At 41.5% G+C, this 11274-nt stretch overlaps 1 protein-coding gene and 1 non-coding gene across 2 annotated transcripts; one reads left to right on the forward strand and one right to left on the reverse strand.

Moving 5' to 3' along the window:
- Positions 1-236: 236 nt before the first annotated feature.
- On the reverse strand, positions 237-2999 carry LOC145957980 (uncharacterized). Its single transcript, XM_083074425.1, has one exon. The coding sequence runs from the start codon at positions 2997-2999 to the stop codon at positions 237-239; it is 2763 nt and encodes a 920-aa protein (XP_082930551.1).
- A 663-nt stretch (positions 3000-3662) lies between these two features.
- Positions 3663-3767, forward strand: LOC145958498 (small nucleolar RNA R71). The gene has a single exon (XR_014434339.1). It is a non-coding gene; the product is annotated as a small nucleolar RNA R71 (small nucleolar RNA).
- Positions 3768-11274: the final 7507 nt, after the last annotated feature.

Here is an 11274-nt window from a genome sequence, read left to right on the forward strand (position 1 = left end):
TTTTTCTAGTGCTTCACAATTTTGTACAATCTTTTTAGGTCAAATTCAAGCACTCTTTTCTTTTGTTTTTCTAATGTATTAAGCACACTTATACCTCTGTTTTGCCTCTGTTTTTCTGCTTTAAAAAGTGTTACAAATTTCAGCGACAAAACAAAGACTCTAGGAAACCTAATAGGAAGTGTGTTTAACAATTTTCTTGACAAACTTTTTTAATGTGACATAAAAGAAACATAACTCTATGAACCACTCCTATCTCTGATCTCAATATCAAATTCCTGAAGAAGAAGCATCCACCTGATCAATCTGGGTTTAGCATCAGGCTTCTTCAACAGGAATCTCAAAGCTGCATGGTCAGAAAACACAATAATCTTGGAGCCAAGCAAATATGAACGAAATTTATCTAAAGCAAATACAATAGCTAAAAGCTCCTTCTCAGTGGTGGTGTAATTGACTTGAGCTGCATCCAATGTACGAGAGGCATAAGCAATGACATGCGAAAGCCTCCCAACTCGCTGAGCTAAAACAGCCCCAAGTGCAAAGTTGGATGCATCGCACATGAGCTCAAATGGAAGCTCCCAATCAGGCGGCTGTACAATAGGTGTGGTGGTAAGCCGCTTCCTCAACTCCTTAAAGGCTAGTTGACAAGGCTGGTCAAAAATGAACTCCACCTCTTTTTGTAGAAGCTTGGACAGTGGCAGTGCAATCTTGCTAAAGTCTTGGATGAACCTCCTGTAAAAACCTGCATGTCCAAGAAAAGAACGTACTTCCCGCACAGAAGCGGGGTAAGGTAAAGAAGCAATGATATCTATCTTAGCCTTATCAACCTCAATGCCTCTACTAGAGACTAAGTGACCTAAAACTATACCATGTGTGACCATAAAATGACATTTTTCAAAATTTAACACAAGGTTAGTTTGGATACACCTATCTAATACCCTAGATAGACTCTCTAAGCATGCATCAAATGAAGAACCATAAACTGTAAAATCATCCATAAACACCTCCATGCAACTCTCCAATAGATCAGAAAATATACTTACCATACACCTCTGAAAAGTGGCCGGAGCGTTGCATAGACCAAATGGCATCCTAGTGTAAGCAAATGTGCCAAATGGACAGGTGAATGTGGTCTTGTGTTGGTCCTCTGGTGCAATATGAATCTGCATGTACCCTGAAAATCCATCTAAGAAGCAATAATGTGATTTACCTGCCAACCTCTCCAACACCTGATCGATGAATGGAAGAGGGAAGTGGTCTTTGCGAGTTGCCTGATTAAGTCTTCTATAGTCCACACAAACTCGCCAACTATTTTGAACTCTGGTTGGAACCAACTCAGCATCCTGGTTCCTCACCACAGTCATCCCAGTCTTCTTGGGAACGACCTGCACAGGACTAACCCACTTACTATCAGAAATAGGATATATTATACCTGCCGCCAATAACTTTGTGACCTCTTTCTTCACCACATCTAAAATAGTAGGATTAAGTCTTCTCTGTGGCTGCCTCACAGGTCGGAACTCATCCTCAAGTAGAATCCGGTGCATGCATATAGCAGGACTAATCCCAGGAAGGTCAGCAAGAGTCCAACCAATGGCTTTCCTGTGATCTCTCAAAACCTGCAACAGTCTCTCCTCCTGATTAGATTCAAGAATGCTAGCTATAATGACAGGAAGCCCTTGATTGTCCTCTAAATAAGCATACTTCAAATGTGCAGGTAAAGGCTTTAACTCTACTGATGGTGCCTGCACAGTGGATGGTACTGGCAATGAAGGTAAAGATGGAGATAATGTCTCAGATGCTGGTGGTGGAACATCTATTGATGTGGCTAAATCTGCTACACCTGAAATAGCAACACTAATTTCTGCACAAATAGCACACATAGATGAATCATCATCACAAGTACATAATGGGTCAGTAAAATCAGAAAAATCAGCAAGTAGATCATCATCAAAATCTGTGCAATCATCAACTAATAAATCAATAACATCCAAACTAAAAACAGAATGGTTTTCTATTGGATGTCTCATAGCCTCAAAAATATTAAATTGCACCAGATTATCTCCAAACTCCATAGAAAGAGTCCCTGCATGCACATCTATCTTTGTCCTTGCTGTCCTTAGGAATGGTCTCCCAAGGATCAATGTAGCATGACTGGATGACTCATCCTCCATCTCAAGAATGTAGAAATCTGCAGGGAAGAGAAGATCTTCTACTTTGACCAGCACATCCTCTACTACTCCAAGTGGCTGCACAATGCTCCTGTTTGCCAACTGAATGCTCACACCTGTAGGAATCAAGTCTCCAATCTGCAATGATCTAAAAATAGATGCAGGCATAACATTTATTGAAGCACCTAGATCCAGCATAGCATTAGTAAAAATTTCTTCCCCTATAGTACAAGGGATAGTAAAAGTTCCTGGATCTTTGCATTTTTGTGGCAAATCTGGAAGTAGATAATGTGGAATAATGGCAGACACATTTTTCTTCTGGAGTAATGCAGAACCATTTCGCCCCATGTTCACTCTCTCATCACCCTTCAACTTCCTCTTATTAGTACATAATTCCTTAAGGAACTTTGCATATTTTGGAATTTGTCGGATGGCATCAAGGAGAGGAATGTTGACTTCCACCTTGCTAAACATATCCAGCAATTCAGTATCAATTTCTAATCTCTTCTTTGCTGGTCTATTTGGAAAGGGGAGTGGAATCTCTGATCTCCTCTTTGCTGCATCATTATTTTCAGCTGCACCTGCAAAGGAAGAATCACATTCCACTGGTGCTACAACTGATTGTTGCTGCACTGGTGGTAACTCTTTTCCACTTCTCAAAGTAATGGCACTCACATTCCCCTTTGGATTTAAAACTGTTTGGGAGGGAAGTTTGCCAGAACCTTGAGATTGAAACTGATTTACCTGAGATGCTAACTGGCCAATTTGAGTCTTTAAATCTTGGACAGTGGCATCCATATTTCTCTGAAACTGCAAATTTTGTGCAGCCATCTGTTGCATCATCTCCTCAAATGAAGGTCCACTCTTTTGTGCAGGAGGAGGTGAGGTGCTGGTGGTTGTTGTTGCTGATGCTTGAATGGAGGCTGATATTTTCCAAAAGGTTGGAATGAAGGTTGTTGTTGTTGTTGCCCCCATTTCAGATTTGGATGATCTTTCCAACCTGGGTTGTATGTTTGGGAGTATGGATTGTAATTTTGTTGCTGTTGTGGCCTATATTGTTGTTGCTGGTTGGTGTAAATTCCAGAAACATTTGCATCTATTTCTTGTAGAGTGGGGCATGAATGTGTATAGTGCTCCTCTGAAGAACAAATGCCACAAACTGTTGCTGGACATTCACTTGCTGCATTCGCCTGTTGTTTTTGTTCAATTGCTAAATGTCTCACCATGGTGGTTAGCTCATTAATTTTGTTTTCCAGCCTTTGATTATCTACACCACAAACAGAACTAGAACCAGCACCAATTGCCATCTCATTTACTCCCTTGACAGCTCCTCTAAATCCAAATTGCTGAGTGTTGGCTGCCATGTTCGAAATGAGTTGTCTTGCAGCATTTGGTGTCTTATCCATCAGTGCTCCTCCACTTGCTGCATCTATCATGTTCCTATCCATCAAGGTTAGTCCTTCATAAAAATATTGAATCAATAATTGCTCACTAATTTGATGTTGAGGACATGTAGCACACAGCTTGTTGAATCTCTCCCAGTATTCATACAAAGTCTCTCCATTCAGTTGCCTTATACCACAAATCTCTTTCCTAATTGCTGCTGTTCTGGATGCTGTAGACCCCTAAAATTGTCCGGGTCGGAAATAAAGCTTGAAGACTCTCGAAGACTGAAGGATAATCAGCCAGAAGGACTCCTCGAAGGCCCTAGGAGGGTTCTCTGTAGGTCTAGAGGTCTTAGAATAGCTCAAAATAAGGAAGTGGAGGGAAAAAGCCCAATACGGCCGTACTAAAGTCAATACGACCGTATTGACACTTCAATACGGTCGTACTGAAGTCAATACGACCGTATTGACACTTCAATACAACCGCAGCGAACTCAATACGGGCGTATTGAAATTTCTGAATTTCAATACGACCGTATTGAACTTCAATACGACCGTATTGAAGTTCAAAAATTTCAATACGGCCGTATTGCCCCTGTAGGCCGTATTGCGCCTATTCCCTATAAATATGACGTCAATTGGACGTCATTCCACACTTTTTCACTCAGTTTGGACTCCCTCCTTGAGTATTCTGGGGTTTTTGAGCAGTGTTCTGCCCTAGAAATCTCTCTGGGAGTCGATCCGACGAAGTTCTGGAATTCTGAGCACTTAGCTTGGAGATTCGAACCTAGTCGAAGGGAAATCCTCCGGATTTCCATAGTCAAAAGTTTTTAGGAAGGAGCGAGCGAGCTTGTAGAGCGAGGGAACGCCAAAACGCTTCCCAGTTCTTTGCAATATATAAAAGCACGCTTCAAGAGGTTTCCCTTCAATCCTTCCTTTTACTGCTTTCTGTGTGTATATTTAAACTGTCATCATGTAGATAGTTAATTTATAATCGCTTATAATAAATAGGGGTAATTTAGTAATTTTACGCTGTTATTTTAGAAATAATCTGTCATAGGGAACCCGAAAGGGGCGCTGTGGGGTGCTAACACCTTCCCCACGCGTAACCGACTCCCTTACCCAACTCTGGTTGTAATGGCCAAAGTTGATTTATAAAATCAATTGCCTTATCCCTTTTTCCAATGTTTTGAGTAAAACATTGGTGGCGACTCCACGAACCCTCCTTTTGCGAAAACCACTAATCCATGGAGGGTCCCGCTTGGGATTAATATGGATTAGTGAGCCTTTTTAATAAAATTGCTCGTTTGATGAGGTCTCAGTTTGAGAATAAGTCATTCTAGCAATCCATATTTTTAAACAAATAAACGAGTCCAACCATCCTTCGCGAATGCCGAAAGCCCGTTTGGGCCGGTGGCGACAGATGGCGACTTCACTGGGGAAGCTTCGAGAGTCAGTCCCATTTAGTGACAGATTATTTTTAACAAATAATAGTTAAAATTACTTTATTACCCCTCACTTGTATGATAACATGTTTATCTATTTGGCTTTAATAACTGTTGTATGTTTAAATTTCCGCAATTGTTTGAAATAAATTGCACACAAACCTTTGCACACAACAGTTCCCTCTATACCCGGGGGCATGAGTGGTAATCCATAGGGAGTGGATGTAAGTACGGCCGGTTGATGGGTTTATAGGAGCCTATGAGACCGTTGTCGGAAAACATCACTCAAGGTGATAACCATGAACTTGAGTCCGACGGTGCGTTGGAGCTTTCCATCGACCTACGACGAGAGGAATTGGGTCCCTATAATGGGGGCACCTTGGGGGCCTTTGACCAAGTGAGAACAGTTAGATCCTCCTTGAATATGCACTTTTCTGCAGGAGACCCCTACCTCGTGATTCGCTCGTGACTGTTCGTGGATGAGTGAATTGTTTGTGTAAATGCTTATGTGCAATTGTTTGTGCATTAATAAATAACCTTGTGATAAGGTCTAAAAATAATCCCCATGCATAAAAAACCATGACATGAGAGGAAAAATCAATGTGTGAAAATATAATAAAAGTAAGGAGCATAGGCATCATTATCAATAATACCTCATGCATCCTCATCATCATTTATAGGTTCACTAATACCCTCTCGATGTGAGTGAAAGAGACCCGTGACTATTGAGATTCTCCGTTGTGGAGAGATAATAGCCTAGGGAGGGTGATAAACTTTCATCTTAAAAAGGCAGCGCCTCAAAGATGAAAGATTATCAAGCTCACATCAAGAGTGTATTCATATCATAAATAAGCTAATTAGAATAAACATTCATTTTAGAAAGTGGCTGGTCATCTCTCTGTCCTCACACGCGCAAAGAAAATCAAGAAAATGGAAGCGCTAGAGGAACAAAACAAGAAGCTCACGACCGAGCTTTCACAGCTCAAAGAGCAGATGGCGCAAATGTTGGAACTCATGCGTCACCATGGATCTCATCACAGTGACCATGGGTCCCATCATGAGGGAGAGGAGGAAGAGCATAAAGAAGATCCTCCACATGCCATACCTCTTGGGGCTGGAATTATGATCAAAGAGCCCGAGGTTTCAAAAGAACAATTCCACGCCCTAGAGGATCGGCTAAGGGCTATGGAGGGGCATGATTTTGACATCAAAGATGCCGCCGACATGTGCTTAGTGAGGGATATTCAATTCCCTCCCAAATTTAAAGTGCCAGATTTCTCGAGATACGTGGGATCGACTTGCCCCAAGAGTCATCTCACCATGTACTGCCGAAAGATGGCTGCATATGCCACAAACGAAAAGCTCTTGATTCATTGCTTTCAAGAGAGCTTGGCTGAAACTGCACTCAACTGGTATATGCAGCTAGATGGAAATCTAGTACACACATGGAGGCAGTTGGCCGACGCCTTTCTCAAGCGCTACAAATACAACATCGACCTAACACCCGATAGGTCAGATCTTCAAGCCTTGAGCAAGAATAATGATGAATCTTTCAAGGCGTACGCCCAACGTTGGAGGGAGTTGGCGGCACAGATAGAACCCCCGCTGTCAAATAAGGAGATGGTGTCCATATTCATCAACTCGTTGACTGGTCCCTATTACGATAAAATGATAGGGAACACAACGACACTCTTCTCGGACATCATCACTATTGGGGAGAGAGTGGAACAAGGATTGAAAAGTGGGAAGCTAGCTAAGCCTTCCCAATCATTCGAGGCTAAGAAGACCTTCAGGAAGAAGAATGAGGGAGGAGTCAATGCTATAACCATATCCTCGGCTTCTTCCACTTCGAAGTCAGGAAGATCGCAATTCATCCCTGTGAAGAAGTTTGATAAACTTCCGACCACTTATAGCGATCTCCTTCCGAAGCTAGTAGAAGCCAAACTTCTAGCTCATGTTCCACCAAGGAAGATCGACCCACCTTACCCCGATTGGTACAAGCCACAAGACAAATGTTTATACCATTCGGGGGCACCAGGGCATTCAACAGAGAGATGCCTAGCTCTCAAATACAAGGTCCAAAATCTTATTGATGCCGGGTGGGTCACCTTCGATTCGACAGCGCCCGACGTGAGCAAGAATCCTCTACCAAAGCAGGAGTAGAGAATGGCAAGCCACAATAGGGCCCCTTCATATTTTTCTTTTCTTTTAAGGGACTCATGATCAGTACCCGAGATCATGAGAACCTTTTCATGTAAATAAGGGTTTTACAGTTTTTTTTTAAAATATCAATAAAGAGGCATTTTTCACATTACTCTCTTTTTTGTTCTTTTCTCTCTTTCCCCATTAACATTAATAAATTCTAAACCTAAATAGAACCAATAAAATAATTATGTCTGTAATTGTTCGCTCTGACCGGGGTCCGAAAGTTGAGGATAAACGGGTTGAGTTGGACAGTGATGAGGAGACCATCTCTCCGGATCTGCAAAGATTGCTAGATCAAGAAACTCGTCTACTCCAACCATGTCAAGAGGAATTGGAGACCGTGAATTTGGGGCAGGGCCGAAAGATAAAAAAGGTCAATATTGGGACCCATATCGGTGATGAAATAAGGACACATGTTTCCGCTATGATTATAATAAAATCATTCTTCATTGCTTCTTTTCTTGCTTATAATAAAATTCTAGACCACATTATTTTTAACCCTATTTGAATAAACATGAATGAGGTTAAAATCATCTTAATGATAATGAACCCACATCATTTTTATGTGGAGGTGTGTGTGACAACTTGGAGCACCTTCCCTTGGCCTCGACAAGTGCCATCATGGGTAAAAAGAAATCTTTCAAAATAAAAGAAGCTCGGCAGGAAACCCAAAAAGGGGACTGCGCAAAAATAAGAGCAAAAGACCCGCTAGGAATCCCACGAAAGGGTGACCTAGGCAAAAGTTAGGGTTACAATAATAAACAAAAACAAAGGTCCGCTAAAACGCCACAAAAGGGTGTTTTAGGCAAAAATAAGGACAATAAAAAAACAAAAGAAATCCATGATGGTACCATGAACCAAATTCAAAAAGAAAGGTTCAAGGGAAGCTATCCAAGTTGTCGAATCACAACACGATTTTTTAACTTCATAAGTGTTTAATCAAACAAGCCTAAACACTTAAGCCTACCTTGGCCACCCATTCTTACAAAAACCATTTTTGAAAAAATAAATCCCCTCTAAAACACAAACTTCAAAATAAAAATATCTTTCTTTTCTTTTCTCTCTTGTCCCAAAAGATTTTAGGATAATCTAGTGGAAGCATGGAGAAATAAATCATCACTGATAATGGATCTAATCTGGATAATAAAATGGTGGAAGAACTGTGCCAAGAATTCAAGATCCAACACCACAACTCTTCCCCATATCGGCCAAAGATGAATGGGGCAGTCGAGGCAACCAATAAGAACATCAAAAAATAGTACAAAAGATGGTTGTCTCATTTAAAGACTGACACGAGATGTTACCCTTCGCTCCTCATGGCTATAGGACTTCAGTACGTCCATTTACAGGAGCTATTCCATTCTCACTCATTTATGGGGTGGAGGCAGTTCTACCCATCGAAGTCGAGATATTCTATCTAAGGGTAATCATGGAAACAAAACTTTCCGAGGCAGAATGGGTTCAAAGCCAATATGACCAGTTGAACCCTATCAAAAAGAAACGGCTGAACGCCATATGCCATGGTCAAGCCTATCAGAGGAAGATCAAAAAGGCTTTTGACAAGAAAGTCCACCCTCGAGTCTACCATGAGGGAGAGTTGGTAATGAAGAAATTACTACCAACTCAAAAGGACAAAATCGGAAAGTATGCCCCAAATCACGGAGGACCATACGTGGAAAAACGAGCCTTCTCAGAAGGAGCATTGATCCTCACAAACATGGATGGAGAAGAACTTCGATACTTAGTCAACACTGACGTGGTAAAGAAGTACTATGCTTGAAGACGTTGCTTGCATAGGCCCGCTAGGATGAAAACCCAAAAAGGGCATCCTAGGCAAAAGTTAGGGCAAAATAAAAAGCCTGCCAGTACAAGGGTACTAGGCAAAACAAAGGCAAATTTACCCCGTTAGGATACGTCCTAAGCAAAAGTTAGGGACAAAAGAATAAGATATAAAAACAAAACAAGCAACGATCACTTGAACCGAAAACCGAAAGGCGGTTCAAGTGATAATCTTCTAGAAGCAAGCGTCTTGCAGTATCTACACTCCTGGCTCAGGCCGAAGCAATTAAGGGAACGTAAAGAGCAACAATTACAGATATAATTGTTAAGCCCAATGTATATAGCCTACCTTGGCCAGCCATTCTTCAGAAATTTCCTTCTGTATATCTTTCTGTAAAAAAACACTTGTGAATATCAATAAAAATATCCATTTGTTTCTTTTCTTTCTTGACCATGTGATTATGCCTCTGAATTGGTTTTTCATAAAAATTGTACGAAATTCCATTATTAATCGGTCAATAAAAGAAAATTGGAGGGGTTCCTGTAAAATCCATAATCTCCTGCATAAAGGCTCACAAAAATACTCCCTCGCGTCAATGACAGAAAGTCCTCCAAGAAGAAGAGGATAGGGAGAGCCACTCACTTTTCTAAATAAATGAACAAAAATAAAAAATTGTATTGCATTTGTGCATCACACACACATTAGTTGCACATTCAAAGACCTTATCATGAGGCAACCGCATAAAATAGAAAAATAGAAAATTGCTTGTGTATGACAGCAGCAAGCAAAATACAAAGATTCAGAAAATCAACAGCATCATAATAACTGAGCCTGGAGAGGCTTGCCGAAAGAATACTCTCAAAATAACTGAGCCTGGAGAGGCTCGCCGAAATAATACTCTCAGAATAATTGAGCCTGGAGAGGCTTGCCGAAATAATACTCGTTCAAAATAACTGAGCCTGGAGAGGCTCGCCGAAATAATACTCTCAGAATAATTGAGCCTGGAGAGGCTTGCCGAAATAATACTCGTACAGAATAATTGAGCCTGGAGAGGCTTGCCGAAACAATACTCCTACAAAATAACTGAGCCTGGAGAGGCTTGCCGAAATAATACTCTCTCATAAATTTAATTTCTTTAGCACTTTTAATTTCTGTACAGCAAAAGCCAAAAACATAAAAAAGGCAAAATACAGAAAAAGCCAAATCAGAAGAAAAGGCAAAATACAGAAAAAGCCGAAAATAAAAAAGGCAAGGATATAGAAAATCCAACAAACAATTTGTACCAAATAACTAAGCCTGGAGAGGCTTACCAAAATAATACTCCACATCCTCCACAGTATGCAGAATAACTGAGCCTGGAGAGGCTCGCAGAAATAATACTCCCCAGAGGGAACCTCAGCTCAAGCTCACGGAAAAATCCCCAGCGAGAGCTATCAAAGCAAAATCGACGCAATCCCCAATGGAAGTGCGATCATCCAAACAGTATATACAAGTCAAAGGACTTAACATTTCCTCGGTGGAAGATAGCTCTCCGACTCAAAGCGCTGAGTGAGGCTAAGCCTGCAGAGGCTTCCTAAATAAAACTCTGGGATACATAAGATCCCTCATTCCCCAATCGCCTACTCAGAGGCATCCCTGCAAAAGGAAGAAAATCAAAAATATCAATAAGTATTCCCCAAGTGGAATCCGGCTCTTAGCCAAACATCGAACGTCAAGCCGATACGCCTAACAGAAGAGGCTAATCAAAATCAACGACGAAATCCCCCAGCGGATAACAGCCTACACAGAGGCAAAAATCAGAAAATCAAAAAGAGATACCCGAATAAGGATGAACCGGGATACTCCACCAACGTCAAAGGACGTCAGCCAAACATAAGGCGTCGCTCAACTCAGAGAGAAAGAGCATCTGTGTCTACACCCCAAGGAGTCAGAAATTCCCCATGGGTACCAACAATGCAATGCAAGTTGGGGCACAGGAACCTGTGAATGACTGCACATCCCCTAGACGGATCCCTGCGTTATCCAGCCCTCAGTGGCACAAAATCAGAAAAAACCGTCGAAGCAGCATCGTGGACTGTGGAGACAAAGTCATCTCAAAGCCTAAAAGGCAATACTCAGCTACCCAGTTGTCGAGAGCACCGAGGTATGCACAAGTCTGGAGAGACGGTACTCAAACGAAGTCTGGAGAGACAGTACTCAAACAAAGTCTGGAGAGACGATACTCAAACGAAGTCTGGAGAGACAGTACTCGAACAAAGTCTGGAGAGACGGTACTCAAACAAGGTCTGGAG

This window comes from Cajanus cajan, chromosome 5 (assembly GCF_000230855.2).
Source record: "Cajanus cajan strain Asha chromosome 5, NIPB_CcT2T_4, whole genome shotgun sequence".
NCBI classification, from domain to species: Eukaryota; Viridiplantae; Streptophyta; class Magnoliopsida; order Fabales; family Fabaceae; genus Cajanus; species Cajanus cajan.

Bases quoted from the DNA above. Each gene is read 5' to 3' on its own strand.
- LOC145957980 (XM_083074425.1), bottom strand. From the start codon at position 2,999: ATGGCTGCACAAAATTTGCAGTTTCAGAGAAATATGGATGCCACTGTC.